Raw genomic sequence first — 18484 nt, 5'->3', positions numbered from 1 at the left:
CAGGAATACAATATTTGGTATCTTGCTGTGTCTATTGCTTACCCATTGGACGCGTATCTTCTTAAATGTCTAATGAAGATTGCTATTCTGTCTAGTTAGCCAAAGATAGAGATTTCTAATTTGATTTACTTAGTCAAGACTAGAAATTCCTCAGATGTCTGAATGATAAGTTTGTCCCAATGAAACAAAACAAAACAAAACAACAACAACAACAACAACAAAAAACCAATGGATTGTATCATTTCTTTAATCTGTTATTTGGGTCATAGAAACAGTTTTGTATTTTATATCAAAACAATACTTATTTACATACTGCAGCTGTAGTTTGAAATTGTGGCGAAAGATCTTGTCTAATATTGATGGTTGTAATCTAATGTTGGCTGTATCTAATATTTCAGTGGAAGAGTCGTCATTTGTACATTTCCCATCTTAGTCATCTGTTACTGTCTTTTCTCTTTTCAGACAGAAGAAATGCATGAGTAAATTACTGGAGTACAGTGCGGATGTCAACATTTGCAATAATGAAGGCCTTACAGCAGTATGTGCTATCAGCTTTATCTAGAAAATAATGGTGAATGTGCTGCAAATGCCAATTACAGTCCTAGTGTTTCTGTGGGTTACTTCTGCAAAGTGCTTGTGAAATACACAGCGGGTTTATTAAGAAAAGTAATGTTCGTGTTCTTTTCTCCTTTAGATTTATAACTTTCACTTATTTTGAAGCCTTATTCCCCTTGTTTTTGTTAGTAACTTTCAAGATATTTTCTGTAAAAGTATATTACCAGCCAGGCATGGTGACACATGCCTTTAATCCTAGCACCAGGGAGGCAGAGGCAGGCAAATCTCCTGAGTTTGAGGCAAGCCTGGTCTACAGAGTGAGTTCTAGGATACCTAGGACTACATAGAGAAACTGTGTCTCAAGAAACCAAAAATAATCAAACAAACCAAAAAGAAAGGTTTTGCCAGTACACTGCACAAGGGTTATTTTCAATTATGTCTTTTAAAGAACTTTTGCTGTATGTATTTCAGGGAAATTGTATGCCTATGCAGAAAGGGTCAGAGGTAACAGAGAAAATGAGAACTCACCGTATTCCCTGTACACAGATAACCATTATTAACATCCATTTCCTTCCAGGTTTGTTTTACTATATTTAAACTAGTAGTTTCTAAAATCTACTTTTCATGCAAAAATATATAGTATACTTTTGATTTACATATTAGGATATGGTATTGATACTACTGGAGGGATTGTTTTAAAAAATCTCAAAGTTTTAATCACATAATTGTAATTTATTTGAATAGTCTTTGCTTTTGAAATAGAACAGCTGTTTGGAAGACATAGCAGAAGGTGTTAAGCCGAAGCAGAGCAAAATATGTAATTTGTTAAATGGAATTTAACCTTCCTTTGATAATACTAGCATATTTCTTTTGTAAACAGACACAATCTCATTATGTAGCCTTAGTTCATCTAGACCTTTCTATATAGACCTGGCTGGCCTTGAACTCAGAGATCTGCCTGCCTCTTCCTCTCAAGTTCTGGGTTAAAAGTATATATCATCATGCTGGGCATTTGTAGATTTTGAACTTTTTATTTTGTGAATAAAGAAGAGTAATTGAATATCTACTTACCAAACTGGCTTTCAATACATTTTTACTTAAATTTTCTTATGGCTTTTGAAATAAAATCTTGTTGTATAGTTCAGGCTGACATTGAACCAGTGACAGTTACCTTGCCTCAGCTGAATTTAGCATGGCTCCCCACATGTAGCCTGCATCTGACCTTCATCTCTAAACAGGGCTTCCCACTATGTAAACAAAGACTAGGGAGAGTGGACTGGTATAGATCTCTCCAGTCTTATAGGGCTAAAAGGTTGCCATTGAAACTTTGTAAAATAGACTTGGTCCTTGAGGACAGCTTGGCTATCCAGGGTGGTGCCGAGGGTTAGGAGGGGGTTATGGATGGCTGGGGGTAATTGTTTCCAGCGTTTCCGGGATTATAGAGTTGCTCAATGGCTGCGGGGGATGGTGCATGGCTGTTCGTACTTGGGAGAGAGTTTATCTTGTGACTTTAGGAATTTTGGTCTTGATTTTGGGTTTTTATCCTCCGTAGCCAATGAAGGCTCGTTGTGGGGATAGAGCGGGGATAGAGTGTTGTGGGTCATGGAGGACCTTTTCTCTAATTAGACGAGTTGCTTTTTCTGAAGGGACTAACTCACTCCTGGACTGTCCTCAGGATCATGCTCCTCATTTGGGTCTTGTCCTCTGTCCTCCTTTGTTTTTTCCACTAATGGCTGCTCGTTTGGAGGTTTGGGGCTTTTTCCTCTGCATTGCCTAATGACAGTTATTACTGGGGAGGAAGGAGAATGGCAAAAGCCAGCCTTCCTGAGTTTCTAATTTATGAGCCATGTAGGCAATGTGGGCCCAGACATCTGGACCATAGATAGCTGCCAGTAGGAACCATGGCACAAATTGAAGCACCTCATTCCTGAATTCTGGGTCTTCCTTTTGGGAGATTTTAAGTCCTCTTTCTTTAGGTAAGACTCTAAGGGAATGAATTTGGGAATTCCCCATGATAGGAAAGGGAGGAAGTGCTGCCTGAGACTCTCAACGTTCCCAAGGCAGTTTGCCAGCTGAGGATTGACATGCTCAACAGTACACACCTGCCCACATATTTAAGAAACTGGCAGCTGTCCTAGTGTCTTTTAAATAGCCACTGCATCACCGGGTTCTTTATGAGAGGCTACAAGGTTATAAGCCTACACCTAGCTGGGCTATTGAGATAGGTATCCACTCTGTCATGGCAAGAGCTGGGGCAGCAAAGGACACCATGGAGGCTCTGACAGGAGTCTTTCTGCTTTTGGGTTAACTCCCTCAGTATGATCGTTTCTAGTTCCACCCATTTGTGCACAAATTTCGGGATTTCCTTGTTTTTTGTAGCTGAGTAGTATTCCATAGTGTAAACGAACCACAGTTTCTTTATCCATTCTTCTACTGAGGGACACTTAGGTTGTTTCCAGGTTCTGGGTATTATGAATAAAGCTGCTATGAACATGGTTGAGCATATGTCCCTGTTGTGTGGTGGAGCATTTTCTTGGTATATTCCAAGGAGTGGAATAGCTGGGTCTTGAGGAAGCCCTATTTCCAGTTTTCTGAGATGGCGTCACATAGATTTCCAAAGTGGTCGTACAAGTTTGCATTCCCACCAGCAATGAAGAAGTGTTCCTTTTTCTCTACATCCTTGCCAGCATGTGATGTCACTTGAATTTTTGATCTTAGCCATTCTGATGAATGTAAGATGGAATCTCAGAATTGTTTTGATTTGCATTTCTCTGATGACTAAAGATGTTGAGCATTTCTTTAAGTGTTTCTCAGACATTTGATATTCCTCTGTTGAGAATTCTTGGTTTAGTTCTGAGCCCCATTTCTTAATTGGGTTATTTGTTTTCTTCAGTGTCTGTTGTTATATCTTTCTTTTCGTTTCTGATTTTGTTTATTTGGATTGTATCTCTCTGCGTTTTTGTTAGTTTAGCTAATGGTTTATCTATCTTGTTGATTTTCTCAAAGAACCAACTCCTGGTTTTGTTGATTTTTTTTTTTTGGATTGTCTCTTTGTTTCTAATTTATTGATTTCAGCCCTGAGTTTGATTATTTCCAGACATCTACTCCTCTTGAGTGTGTCTGCTTCTTTTTTCTAGGGCTTCCAGATGTGTCGTTAAGTTGCTTAATATGGGATGTTTCCAATTTCTTTATAAAGGCACTTAGTGCTTGAATTTTCCTCTTAGCACTGCTTTCAATGTGTCCCTCAAATTTGGGTGTGTTGTTCCTTCATTTTCATTGAATTTCAGGAAGTCCTTAATTTCTTCTTTGACCCATGTGTCATTAAGTAGAGAGTTGTTTAGTTTCCGTGTGTGTGTGTGTGTAGGTTTTTTGTTATTTCTGTTGTTGTTGAAGTCCAGCCTTAGACCACAGTGATCTGATAGGATACAAGGTATTATTTAAATCTTTTTTGTATCTGTTGAGGCTTGCTTTGTGACCTACTATGTGATCAGTTTTGGAGAAGGTTCCATGGGGTTGCTGAGAAGAAGGTATAATCCTTTGTGTTTGGGTGAAAAGTTCTATAAATATCTGTAAGATCCATTTGTTTCATGACGTTGGTTAATGATGTTATTTCTTGGCTTAGTTTTTGTTTCAATAACCTATCCTTCAGTGAAAGTGGCGTGTTGAAGTCTCCCACTATTAATGTGTGGGGATCTATGTGTGGTTTAAGCTTTGTTAATAGTTCTTTTACAAATGTGAATGCCCTTGTATTTGGAGCATAGATGTTCAGAATTGTGATGTTGTCTTGGTTGAGTATAAAGTGTCCTTCCTCATCCCTTTTGATTAATTTTGGTTGAAAGTCTGTTTTATTAGATATTAAAATGGCTGTGCCTGATTGCTTCTTGTGACCATTTGCTTGGAATATTTTTTCCAGCCTTTTACCCTGAGGTAATGTCTGTCCTTATAGGTGAGATGTGTTTCTTGAATGCAGAATGTTGGATCTTGTTTATGCATCCATTCAGTTAGTCTGTGTCTTTTTATTGCAGAATTGAGACCACTGATGTTGAGAGATATTAATGACAATTGACTGTTAAGTCCCTTAATTTTTCACATTGGTTACAGTAGAGAGTATGTGTGGTTGTCTTTTTGCTGGTGTAGTTATCTATTTCCTGTGTAGTTTTGGTTGTAACTTGTCTCTTTGGGGTGGAGTTTTCCTTCTAGTACCTTCTGTAATGCTGAATTTGTGGATAGGTACTGTTTGAATTTGTTTCTGTCATGGAATATTTTGTTTTCTTCATCAATGGTTATTGATAGTTTCGTTGGGTATAATAGCCTGGCCTGGCATCTGTGGTCTCTTAGGGTTTGCAGGATCTCTGTCCAGGCCCTTCTGGCTCTTATGGTCTCTGCTGAGAAGTCAGGTGTAATTCTAATAGGCTTGCCATTGTATGTTATGCTGCCTTTTTCTCTTGCTGCTTTTAATGTTTTTCTTTGTTCTGTATATGTTGTGGTTTTATTATTATGTGGTGGGAAGATTTTCTTTTCTGGTCTATTCTATTTGGTGTTCTGTAGGCCTCTTGTATGTTCATATGCATCTCCTTCTACAAATTGGGGAAATTTCCTTCTATGATTTTGTTGAAGATATTTTCTGGGCCTTGGAGTTGGACGTCTTCTCTTTCCTCAATGCCTATTATTCTCAGGTTTCATCTTTTCATGGTGTCCTTGATTTCTTTGATGTTTTGTGTCAGGAATTTTTCAGATTTAGCATTTTCTTTGATGGTTGTTTTGAGTTCTACGGTTGTATGTTCAAGTCCCAAGATTTGTTCCTTTCATTTCTTGGATTCTTTTAGAGAATGTCTACTCTGTGTTTCTTTCTTTCTTCTCTAAGGCCTCTGGATCCCGTTTTTCTTTTGCCTGTGCCTTATCATAATTCCATTTTCATCTTCAGATCTTGAACTATTTTATTGATTTCCTTAATCTGTTTGTTTGTATTTTCCTGAAATTCTTCCAGTGCCTCTCTATAGGTCTCTTTTATGTCTTCAACCTGGTTGGTTTCATCTTCCTGCATTTGTTTATAGATTTTATTCGTTTTTTCCTATTATCATCTTCATTACTAAGGATTTAAGGTAGTTTTCTTGTATTTCGATTGTGTTTGGATTCTCAGGTTTGCTTTCTTTGGGATAGCTGGGATCTGGAGATGCCGAACTGTTTTGGCTTTTGTTGTTTGTGGTCTTACACTGTCCTTTAGTCATTTTGCTCTCTCTGATGTTAGGAGGTAGATTCTGGTGTCCTTCACTGGTTGTTGAGAGTGGATAGTTGGTGAGTGATTATAGGTCACATTTCCTTGTCTGTGGGGATCAGGGAGTTCTTTCCTTGAACAGGCAGGTGACCTGATTTTCGTTCCTGAAGACTTTGCTCTGTGCCTTAGGCTCTGGACTGGGTCAGCAGAGGTAGGCTTCTGCCTGGACGCTTACACGCTACTGCTGTGATTCAGACCAGCTGTATGGGGGTCCCAGACCACAGGCAGTGCGTGCTCCAGCTGGGCAAGTTGCTCCCAGCTGCTCAGGCTTCCCCGCAGCCCTGCTGCCAAGTCCCTACCTGGATCTGACCCACTGAGTTGTGGCCACCTTTCAGACCAGAGTATAGGATACCTCAGGACTGTCCAGCCTCTCTTGAGAGCGTGGGAGATCCTGCCGGGCTGTGGGAACTGCCCAAGCTGGGTTTTATCTGCCCACATAGGCAGGCCTAGTCGGCTGCATCTGGTTCCAATTTGGACCTGTTCGCACCACAGGCTGAGCGTGCTCTAGCTGGGCTAGGTGGTCCCCGCCGTCTGGGCTTCCATGTGGCCCCGGAGCCCTCCGCACACCGGCGTGAGGCGGGTAGAGATGTCCTAGGGCGGATTTACCCATTTCCTTGAGACTTCCCCAGGCCCGGAGCTCCGGAGTTGTACCATCCCACACACTGAGTTCAGGCTTTATAGGCTGGCTGCAGTCCATAGGTAGGTTCCGTTCCAGCATCTGGAAAGTGGGTTCAGGACCTCCGTGGGCTGTTGCTTGACCCACGGACAGGCCTGCCTGTGGTCTGCACGTTGTGGGACCCCACTCACCTATTGTCCTCTAGTTCTAGCAGTCTGTGGGTCCACTCAGGTCTCTAGTCTCTGTGCAGTAGATCAGATACAGTGGGTGATAGGCGCCGCCATCTTGGAACTTGGTTGTTAACTTTTGAGCCAGTCTCATTACCCGTAGAATCTCTTAGGAGGATGTTAGCATTTTAGGTGCTGGGTAGGGAAGATGTAAGTGTCTCAGTCACCACGTAGGATGAAAACTTGTATTTAATCTGCCCTTTAAAATGTGTTATGTGTTCTTGATTCCAAGTGCTTTGTATCTGTAATCTACAGATTTCTTAGTTTACAACTCTTTTTAAAAAAATATGTATTTGATCAGATTAATGAGGAGCTTTCCCTGTCATTGTAAAGTTGGTAAGTGATAGGGATCTGAAAGTCTTAAGTTGTATTAAACAAAATTTCAACTTTGATGTGCTTTTAGTTCCATCCTAGTTCATGAGGCCCAAACTACTTACTACTAATTCTGGAGTCTTTTAGGGGTTCTGTGGTCCAAGTTATTACATGCCTTCTTTTTAAAAAAATTTACATTTAAAGATTTATTTATTTTTATATTTTATGTATGAATGTTTTACCTACATGTATGTCTAGGAACCATATATGTGCCTGGTCACCTAGAGGCCAGAAAAGGGCATTGGATCCACTGGAACTGGAGTTAAAGATGGTTGTGAGCCACCATGTGGGTGCTTGGAGCTGAGCCCAGGTCCTGTGCAGGAGCATGATGTATTCTTAATGCATGAGCCCCCTCTATAGTCCCCTCACCTCTTACGTAGCTTTTGCTTTTTCTTGCTTAGGATTCTGTTTTTTGTTCTGACATGACAATAAATATTATCTAGCAAGATAAATTGTAATACATGCTTTCCAGCTTCCAACCTTCTGCTTCCCTCTTGTCTTGATGAGCAGGTTCTTTAAAACAAAACAAAACAAAGCAAAAAAAACTACTCTTTTACTGTTACTTTAGTGGTGTTGTATTAAAAGCAACCAGACTGCACTTCTAAGATAAGAAAGTGTGTCTTAATATTTGTAGTGGGGAAAACATAAAGTGAAAAATAATATGTAATACTTAGTCTGAAATTATCTGCTCCACACCTTAAATTTTGGAAACTTTGTTGGTTCTTTGTGAACTTCACATTGTGCACCTCAGTTTCTCCCATCCTCTAGCCTTGCAGCTTCCTCCCTCAACATAGGAAAAAAAAATCTCATTGTGGAAGCTGTAATGTTTCACGGTGTGTCCCACAGTATACCCTTTTGTCCACACTAATTTGCTTGCAGATGTTCATTGCAATGACTTCTCGTACGGGGCTTCTGGCTTCTGCTGCCATACTAGTACTGGAACCTCACTGTTACTCCTGCTGGATATTCTGTCATTGCCCTGTGTCATGGAGGTCATGTGGTTTTGGACCTGTAGTTTGGCCCCTTCGTGCACTCCAGCAGTTCGTAGATAAGGTAGATGTTGGGCTGGGACAACTCAAAGCCCCGGATCTGGGCCTGGGTGGTATCTGAGCTGGTCAGCTCACAGATCTTCTGCTCTCTTGCCTTCAGGGCTAGTTCACCAGTAATCTACTGTGCTGCTTAGGTGAGGTATAGGGCCTGCTTTCCCAAGTGCTGCAGCTGGTGAGGGTCAGGGGCAGCTCTCTTGCCTGCCATAGACAGCAAGGGGAGAGGATTGGGTAGACAAGTTGTAGGGTCCATTTCTTGCACACTCACACCCTCAGGCTGTCTTTTTCTAGCCTCCAACATCAGGGTCAGGCTACTGTGCTGCCCAGATGAGGTGCAGGGCCTGCTCTCCTGAGCGCTGCAGTAGGTGAGGGGCAGGGCTTCCCACTGTAATTTTTAGTGCTGGGGGATGGAATTTGGAACTCTGTATGTTCTAAGCAGGAGTTTAATATGATCCATATGACAACAGTGGTTTTCAATCTGTGGGTCATGTCTTTATGGGATCACAGATCAGATATTTACATTATGATTCTTACGAGTAGGAAGATTATAGTTATGAACGTGCAACAAAATAATTTTATGGTTGGGAGTTAGCACAACACGAGGAACTGTATTAAAGGGTGGCAGTGTTAGGAAGCTTGAGGACTACTGTGCCACAATGATAATTTCTGTGCTGCTTAATTTTTGTCAACTTGGCAGAACTCACAGTCATTGGCAAGAAGGATCAACTAAGGGTTCCAGTGTGCACCCTTGCTCCAGCTCCAGTTTTTTTCTTTTTTCTCTTTTCCTCCTTCCCTTTCCTCTTTTCAAATCCTACCATATACTGTCCTCTCTAGTCTCCTTCAAATCATGGCTTCTTTTTTCACTAATTGTTATTGTATGCAAACACACACACACACACACATATACACACACACACCTAAACATGCACATAAATGCATGCAACAACAACACACATACATATGCACACATACAGAAAACATGCTCAGTCCAGTTAATGTTACTTACATGTGTGTTTTCAGGGCTGACCTTTTGGAATTGGACTACGCGTTAGTGTGCTCTTACATGAGGAAGACTACCTTTCCTGCTTCCAGTTTTTTGTAGTTGCCTATATTTCTTTGTGTTTCGTATGGAGGGCCCAGCCCACTGTAGACGGTAGCATCCCCGGGTAGGTAAGCCTGGGCTGTATATAAAAGATAGATGAACAAGCCAGGGGAAGCAAGTCAGTAAGCAGCATTCCTCCACGTTCTGTGCTTGAGCTCCTGCCTCCAGGTTTCTGCGTGGGTGCCTGTCCTGACTTATTCAGTGATGGACTGTGATGTGGAACTGCAAGCCAAATAAACCCTTTCCAATGCAAATTTGTTTAGCTCAGTGTTTTATTACTGCAACAGAGAAGCAAACTGGAACAGTCCTTGAAAGGGAATTTCTTTCTTTTTTCGAGACATAGTTTCTCTTTATAGCCCTGGCTGTCCTGGAACTGGATCTGTAGACCAGGCTGGTCTCCCTAGTGCTGGGATTGCAGATGTGTTCCTGACGCTGGATTTCTTGTAATTTAGGCTAGACTTACATTTACTATGTACCTAAATTTGGTCTTGAATTCCTGATCTGCTTGCTCCTACTTACCAGGTGCTAGGATTACAGGTTTGCTTCACCCACCTTCCTCTGTTATTCCTAGTTAGAAATTTAACATTATCTTTCAGTGATATAGGTATTTTACATCTTGTAAAAATTATTGTTACATATTTTATTATTAGTGTAGGATATATTTGCTACTTACCACTCCAAGAAGTGTGTTTTATTTAGGTGTATGTTTGCTTCTGGGCAAGGAAAATTAGTAACCTATATTTTTTTCTAGCAATAAGCTGTTAAGAGGCCAGTGTCATCTAAGAAGCAGATTATTTGGTTACCAAAGCCTAGGGGATGCTTATTGTATAGAATCCTTTAGTTCCTGATTTTGTAATATATGGTGACATAGCCAACATCTTCTGAGATCAGATGAGATCGGGCGCATTCAGGTTAGTATGGCTGTAGACAAGCCAACATCTTGATGCGTGGTTTTTCTCTTTTAAAAGCAGGGAAAAATTATTATAGAACCTTTAGTGTGGATGTTGTGCTCAGAAGAGAAATAGCATTGTTCATATGCTGACTTTTAATGAAACTCTCTTGCTCAAATGCTAACAACAAAATGGCTTCACAGATACACTGGCTGGCTGTGAATGGGAGGACAGAGCTACTCCATGACCTTGTGCAGCACGTCAGTGATGTGGATGTTGAGGATGCCATGGGGCAGACAGCATTGCATGTGGCCTGCCAGAACGGGCACAAAACGGTAAATCCCTCCATGAAGATGTTCAAGGAATGCATGTGTTTGTTTTTAAAAAAGTTTGAATTCATGAGATTTTCATTTTTCGTATTTGTAAACATGCAGCATTATAGCAAAATACTATTTTTTATTTTGTACAGACTTCTGACTAACATTCTATCTGGGCAGAGGGAATAGTAAATAGTGCTTTTGACTTCGCTGAAATTAGTTATAATTTTGATTTTATTTCTGACTCTATTTTAAATAAATGACTATTACAATTTTAAATTAGTATGTCTTTACATGTATTTTAAGCCATTATCTAGTTTTAACAAGTACCAACACATTTGTATTTACCAATTGTCAATTATGGAATTATTGAATAAAGTGAATATTGATATTGCTTTTTAATATTTTCCTTGCATTATCATAGTTTTCTGTTTCCTCCATATGATGGAACTTTCTGTAGATTTCTGTGAACCTGTATTTGTTCTATAGTGTTACTTTCCTCTTACTGTCATCTAGACATTTAATTCGTAATAGTTTTTTTTATTAGGAGACTGCTGCTTTGTATAAAGATGGAGAGCATAAGGCTTTAGATTGCCTTTCCTGGTCTGTTTATGTTGTCTTTCTTCCACATTAAACCTTGATAATAGAATGTAATTTCTTTATTTGATAACCAGAACAATAACAAAATGAGCTGAAAACAAGTCATTACCAGTAACTGAAAAAAGTTTGTATGTTTGCATATAGATACATACTTTTGTTTTTTGAGTCAGGGACTTACTATGTAACTCTGGCTGGCAGGGAGCTCCCTATGTAGATGAGGCTGATCTTGAACTTACAGTAATATTTGTTTGTCTCTTGAGTGGTGAGATTATAGGCGTGACCACATGTACAGTTCACACATTTATTTATTTTGTGGCAGTTCTTAGTCTTACTCTTTTGTTGGAAACCAGTGTTGGGATCTAGATTTCTGTCTCTGTTTCTGTCTCTGTCTCTGTCTCTGTCTCTGTCTGTCTGTCTGTCTCTCTCTCTGTGTTATCTTTCTCAGGTGCCATCCCCCTTTCTTTCTTTTTGAGTGAGGTCTTTCATTGGCCTGGAGTTCATTGAGTAGGTTAGGCTGACTGGCCTTTGATTCCAAGTGATCCACCTGTCCCCGCTTCCCAAGAGCTAGGATTGCAAACTGTGTAACTACACCTACCTGTTTTTCACAGATACTGGTCTTCTTCAAGATGGTGATGTTAATTTGTTTTTAGTAAGGTCTGGGGGAAAAGAGGGATGTAAAATACAGGTTTTTTTTTCTCTTAGAATGTCTTCTAAATATCACTGTTCATGTGTAGATTATGTTTGTTTTTATCATCTGAAAAATATCCAAACACTTTTCTTTTTTGTTTTTGTTTTTTTCAAGACAGTGTTTCTCTATTTAGTCCTGGCTGTCTTGGAATTCACTCTATAGACCAGGCTGGCTTCTAATTCAGAGATCCACCTGCTTCTGCCTCCCAGGTGCTGGGATTAAAGGCATGCACCAGCACTGCCTGGCTCAAGCATTTTCAAGTAGCATTTGTTCTCACTGGTTCATCATTTCTTTTGTTCTTTCATCAGTATTATTGGACTTTAAAGATATTATATTTGAAAAAAATGAAGTGTCTTGATTTGAGTGACTCCGCCCCCCCCCCCCCCCCCCCCGTGGTACCAGAGCTTAAATCCAGGGCCTTACGCATATAGTATTCATTGCTGGAGCTGTGTGCCCAGTCCCAGTGAGCTAGATTTTACAGGAACTACTACATACTAGAAAACGAGTCACTGATCACTCTCAAGGGGTAGAAAAAAAGAATCTACTTTAGTGTCAGCATCCTGCCATACCAGATAAATATAATGTTACTTGCTAAGACTTAGAAACCTTACATTTGTATAGGAACCCTGAGGTTATAATTGGAAGTAGCCCACAGAGGCTAACATTAGCTGTTTGAAGCTAGTGTAGAAACAAAGGTTATTAAGAAAACCTTGGTGGCTGTCCTGGAACTTGTTTTGTAGACAAGGCTGGCCCTGAACTCAGAGAGCTGTATCTCTCCCCAGTGCTGGCATTAAAGGCGTGCACCACCACATCTAGCTATTGTGTATATATTTCATAGGGCAAAATATAAAACTTTAAAGGGGGAAAGAATTGTTATTAAAAATATCTTTGAAAAATCTTACCAGCTATTTCAAATTAAGACAAAATAACAACTTAAAAAAATTGTAATTTGCTTTATCTTCATTTTACAGTAAATCTCAGGAGCTTACGAAAAGATTTTGAACAAATGCCTGAGAACATAAAAGCTTTTTGAGATTTGCAAATAAATATCTATTCTTCCATTTTTTAAAAAAATTTTACAAGAAATGCCTTTTCTAAAAGATAAAACACCTGGAAAATAGACTCTTTTCATGGTTAGATTACATAGAGGGTTAGGTATGAAACTATAACTTATTTCAAAGTGAATTCTACTTTTAAAAGAAGAAATTTTAATCCCTAAGTTCATATAACCTAATATGTGAATCTTCTCAAGCCTCACAAAGCTGTAGTTGAACCCTTGTTTGGGTAGATTTATGCTCTTGAAACTTAAAAACATTTGTGGCATGCTGCTGTGCAAGGTCCACTCAAGGCTTGCTAGGAATAGTGGCCGCTTCTGTTCTGTTGGCGCTCTCGGCATCTTAAGCTGGCTTCAAGCTTTTCTTTCACAGTGACCTGACAGACATGCAGACTGAATTGAACACATTTGTAAGACATTAATCCAATTATGCCTTGAGGCATATAGGTAAGCAGACAAATGTTTCAGAATGTATTTTAATGTTCAGAGTGATTTTATTTATTCCAGTGCTAGAATTTTCCTTTAACTGCTTCTGGAAAATATGACCAGATAATTAAAATTCCTCTGACACTTGTTTTCCTAACACAACTGGATAGTAATGATTTTTGTTGGCTATCACAGAAGGGCCAAAGAGTTCATAGGTTTAGGAGGGTAGGCGTGTAAAGAGGCCATGCTGCTCATTACTGAATATGGAGCTGTCATTTTTTCTTAGCATGTAAATTACTTGTCTTTGCTGTAAGTCATCATTGGAACTATGTAATATAAAAGAATGCTTCTGCTGGGTGGTGGCGCACACCTTTAACCTCAGCACTTGGGAGGCAGAGGCAGGCAGATATTTGAGTTCAAGGCCAGCCTGGTCTACAGAGTGAGTTTCAGGACAGCTAGAGCTGCACAGGGAAACACTGTCTTGAAAAGCCAAAAAAAGAAAGAAAAGAAGGTTCCCTTTTTGTAAAGAATAATATCACAGCTTTACTGTTCTTTACAGTTTGATCCGTGTTATTCTGAGAGTTGACAGTGATAATGCAGAGCTGTTTGGGATTTCTGTGAATTATAGTTTAGGTGGGCTCATGTTAGAGATTGCATGTTAGTGTTCTTGGGAGGCTGTGGTAATGGTTCTTGGGAGGTTATGGAATCTGTAAAAAATGTGTTATATTTAAATGATCCCTTACCATGTGAAAATCCTCTCTATGCTTTCTCCCCCTAGGTCTGTCCTGAGCAGCTTCTCATTCTGTAAGGAGAAAGGGCCTATGTTTTGCATAATCAGGGACTACTAACTGAATAGGTTTTTCCTTTCATATTTTAGACTGGGTCTCATCATGTCTGCCTCATTGCCCTGGAAACCCGTGTAGACCAGGCTAGCCTTGAATTTACAAAGAACCTTGCCTCTACCTTCTGGGATACATGTACGCACCACCTATCCTGCAAAAATTCTAACTGTAAAACCAGTGTTTGTATGTATGTGTGTGCGTGTGATATGCATGTAAGCATGCTTGCCACAGTTTTGTGTGTGGAGGTCAGGACAGCTTTTGGGGGGTTCCTTTTCCTTCCACCTTTATATGAGTTGTAGGCAGTGAACTCAGATTGGCAGGCTGTGTGGTCAGCACGTTAGCCCCTGAGCCATCTCTCTGTCCTGAAACTCCTAGCTTTTTAAAGAACTTCGCTTCTAATTTTGATACACAAAATGACTTCAATTTGGTATAGTTTTTAAAGTTGTATTTGTTAAATTAACTTTAAAATGTATGGGCATCCCCATTCTCATGTGGATGTGACTAGAACTAGTTAGACTCAGTGGCATTCAAAAAGAAAAAAGAAAAAAAAGGACATGTTGGAGGGGGTTATGGAGGGGCTTTGAGAGGAGTTGGAGGGACGAAGTAGGGATTAATATGATCAAAATGCCTTGTATACATGTATGAAAATCTCTAAGAGTAAATTAAAACTTTTATATATTTAAAATTATGTTGATACACTTTTATTGTGAGCTGCTGAACTTATTATTTTTATTATTGTTTTTCAAGACAGAGCTTCTCTCTTTAGCCTTGGCTATCCTGGCACTTACACTGTAGACCAGGCTGAGCTTGAGCTCACAGAGATCCACCTGGCCCTGCCTCCCACGTGCTGGGATTAAAGGTGTGCTCGTCATCAGCCTGGCTCTGAACGTATGTTTTAAAACAAGTAAACAAGAAGCCCTACAGTTCTCAAAATGAGAAATTATGATCATCATTGCAAATTGCAGTTGCACACTTTGGACACTTTGGTCTTAATACAGACAGTTTTAATGAAGGTGTTTGTTTGTGTGTAGAGTTTCAGGGCAAGACATACTTTTAAAATAGATGGGAGAGAATTCTGATTTTCTGCATAGCCGTGATCACCACTTAGGATGCTATGCATCATTTGTTTGCTTTATCTCTTGGTCTTTTTTCCCTCATTGCAATATAAACTCATGAAAAGGGTTTTAGTTGGCATGGTGGCACACAGCTTTAATCCCAGCATGCAAGAGGCAGGGGCAAGAGGATGTAGAGTTTAAGACTATCCTGGTCTACATAGTGAGTTCCAGGCCAGTATGGGTTGCATAGGGAGACCCTCTCTCAAAAGACAGCATTTTGTCCTTTCATTCTTGAACTCTGGTATTTAAAATAGTTTATAGCAGGGCCTCTTTTTTTGGTGTGTGTGCCCACACGCACACGTGTGTGTGTGTGTGTGTGTGTGTGTGTGTGTGTAGGCCTGAAGTTGGGGTTTGATGATCTTCGTTGATTAGTCTTCATTCTGTTTACGAGGCAGGGTCTTCTGTAGCATCTGGACCTGCCAGTGCCAGTTCTAGCTTTTCTAGCCACTGGTCTTGGGAGTCACATCTGACTTCTGAATGCTGGGATTCAGGTAGCTGCTGTGCACTTTTATTTTGGTTTCAGGGTATTCCAACTTCAGTCTTTTTACTTGCTTGGCAAGAACTTTATTCACTGAGCAATTTCTCCAGTTCTGTTTGCAGCCTCTTTTCAAAAGCCTAAGAAAGTTTTTTTTTATTTATAACTTTTGGTATATCATTACATAAAATAGTTGTTGATAATAAGCAGTTCATTGATAAAATACAGTTTTACTGTCTATTAAAGATGAAGGCAAATTTCTGTATTACTAAGATGAATTTGTTTAATTAACAGTTGGCTTTATATATAATACTGCAAGATATAGAGCATCTTCAACTTTTTTTCAGAGTTGATTAATATTTTGTGTTCTAACCAGTGTTGAGAATGCTGCTTTGCGTAAATACATACTATAAAATGACAGAACTATGTTTTGGACCATATCAGAAGTTGTCATAAAGTCCAAGTTCATCTAAGTTTTTCTTTTTAAAATAAAGCCTCTGAAAATACATTCCTTAAAAAAATTTATATGTATGGGTGTTTTGCCTGTATGCATGTTTGTGTACCATATATATGCCTAGTGCCCAAGAAGGCAAAGAGACTGTCAGATCTCCCAGAAAGAGAATTACAGATGCCTGTAAACTGCCATGTGGGTCCTAGGACTTAATCCTGGGTCCTCTGGAAGAGCAGCTAGTGGTCTGAGCCATCTCTCCAGATCCTTTATATACTTTTGTATTAATTTAAATATAAGCATGTATTTAAATAAAACTCATGTCAGCAACTCAAAGAGCAATTTTAAAACAAAACATCTTAATACAATGTATTCCAAAGTTACAGTAACTTGATACTGACATGTTGAGGAAGGAGTGTAAGGTAATATTAACTCTTTCTTTTTTATAGTAAAACTGTTGTTTCTAAAGAGTAGAATATTTTGTATGTTCAATAATAACACTTGAGTTAATAACAGAATTGTCTTGAATCTAAGCCAAGGTGTTTGAGCTATGTGCAGATGGTGTGAGCGTGTGCAGTGCATGGTGTATGTTCAGAACCAAGGCTGCAGGGAAGGTGGAGGGCTGGTTAATAAGTCTAGCTGATGCCATGACAGGCTTCAGTTTCTTGTAAGCTTGGAGTAGACCTTAGAATACCACAGAAAACTTGTCAGCCAACCAGGGGAGGGCCTGGCTACCTGGCCAGAGGAAGATAAGATTTCTTTTTCTTTTTCTTTTTCTTTTTTTTCTTTTTCTTTTTTTGTTTGGGACAAGGTTTCTCTGTGTAGCCCTGGCTGTCCTGGACTCTCTTTGTAGACCAGGCTGGCCTCGAACTCACAGTGATCCACCTGCCTCTAAGATAAGATTTCTTAAGGTTAGTTTACTGATGGTCTGGAAATATCTTGTCTTACGATTAACTGATTAACTTGTGACCTCTGACTAGGGCACAGGCACCCTCTCAGTCTGCCCTAGCTTTGAATGCTCCAACCATGTTAAAGGTCACCAACCCCACCCTTGGAATTCCACTGAATGCCTCTAAAAAGAGCCTGCAGGGTCACCATTTTGCCTAAATGGTGATGTCTGCATGTGTAAAGGCTGCTTGCTTTTTGCATACAGCTCTGTGGTCTTCGAGGATCTAGTGATCTGGGCATAGCAGTGTGTGATGCAACAAGTGCGAGTGCTTCCAGAAGCAGCTCAGATTCATTACACATTTGATTTTGAATTAATATTCAGTCCTTGCACATTCAGAAACCTTTATTGTTGCCAAATTTTTCATGATTCCCTACATTCCTTGAATATGCTGTAGTTCATAGAACATAATAAACAAGAATTTGATTGTTTAAAATGGAACTTAAAAGAGTGCCGTTTTGCCCATTGTTTTCATTGCACTTATGAATACTTGTCATTTTTTCCTTGTAGTATCTTTAAGTGGAGTATATATTGGTTGCTCTTTTTCTACAAATAATTATATCTGATTTATTTGTCTGGTTAAAAATCTTAGGTTTTGAAAATACTTAGGAGTTGAAAAAATTGAATCAGAAATTTACTTTGGTCAATTATGTTGTGCCTTACTGATGTGACTGAAAGTCTTTAAGTCACATTGCTTCAAGAACCTTGCTGTGTTGATTAATTAAGTAAATGTCAGAGAATGTGCTTCCCCATCTGAGTTTCATCCATTATGTGCACATTAGCACATTTACATAGTTGGTAACATTTGTTAAATTTTAAGACTGTATACTGTCTTGAAACTTTTGGGGAACAAATACTTCAGTGTAATTTTATGTAGGCTTTATTTTCTATGGTATTTCACTTCTAGATCGTGAGAGTACTTTTTTTTTTAAAGCAAGAAAACAGTTTGTTGTTGCAATCAGGGATTTCTGCTTTACCATTGACACTTTTTATTGTTGCTTTGAACTATCTTGGTGTGACTTGGCCTTGTGTAATCCAGGCCTGGGAAGGGCTTGAAAGGCTCACTTTGCAGGAGGGCTCAACAGGAACTGCACCCCCAGAACTGGACGGCGGTGCTAGTGACTGGAGATTTAAAGAAATCCTGCGACTACGGTTGCTATCACTTTCTTGCTGCCTTTCTTATCACAGTGTGGAATCAGTAGTTGATTGAGTTTTAACTGTCATTTCCCTTCCTGTTCTAGAGCTTTCCTAAAAAAAGGACCAGCAAACAATTAAAAACATTAATGGTTGATGACTTCTCCTTCTTGTATTTTTTTCTCTCTCTCTGCCATGATCACAATGTCCACATCAGCCAGAGGCCAGAGGAGGGTGTTGGGTAGTCATTTCTTATTGTTTTACACCACCGTTCTATGAGACACGGTATCTTTAATTGAGCTTGATGCTCATGAGTTTAGCTAGGGTGGCTGCCCAGTGAGTTCCAGGCATCCACT

The 18484-nt window shown here is 39.6% G+C and overlaps 1 protein-coding gene across 3 annotated transcripts in view; it reads left to right on the top strand.

Moving 5' to 3' along the window:
- Nucleotides 1-18484, top strand: part of HACE1 (HECT domain and ankyrin repeat containing E3 ubiquitin protein ligase 1) — a 92450-nt gene that overhangs the window by 16399 nt on the left and 57567 nt on the right. For all 3 annotated transcript variants that reach the window (XM_084777087.1, XM_084777088.1, XM_084777089.1), the window contains exons 5-6: nt 463-538; nt 10287-10418. In XM_084777087.1, coding sequence (XP_084633213.1) covers nt 463-538; nt 10287-10418 — 208 coding nt within the window. The remainder of the gene's footprint in view (nt 1-462; nt 539-10286; nt 10419-18484) is intronic.

This window comes from Acomys minous, assembly GCF_964271855.1.
Source record: "Acomys minous genome assembly, chromosome: 3".
Taxonomy (NCBI): domain Eukaryota; kingdom Metazoa; phylum Chordata; class Mammalia; order Rodentia; family Muridae; genus Acomys; species Acomys minous.
Note: the sequence above shows the minus strand (reverse complement) of the source record. Positions and strands in the feature narration are given on the sequence as shown.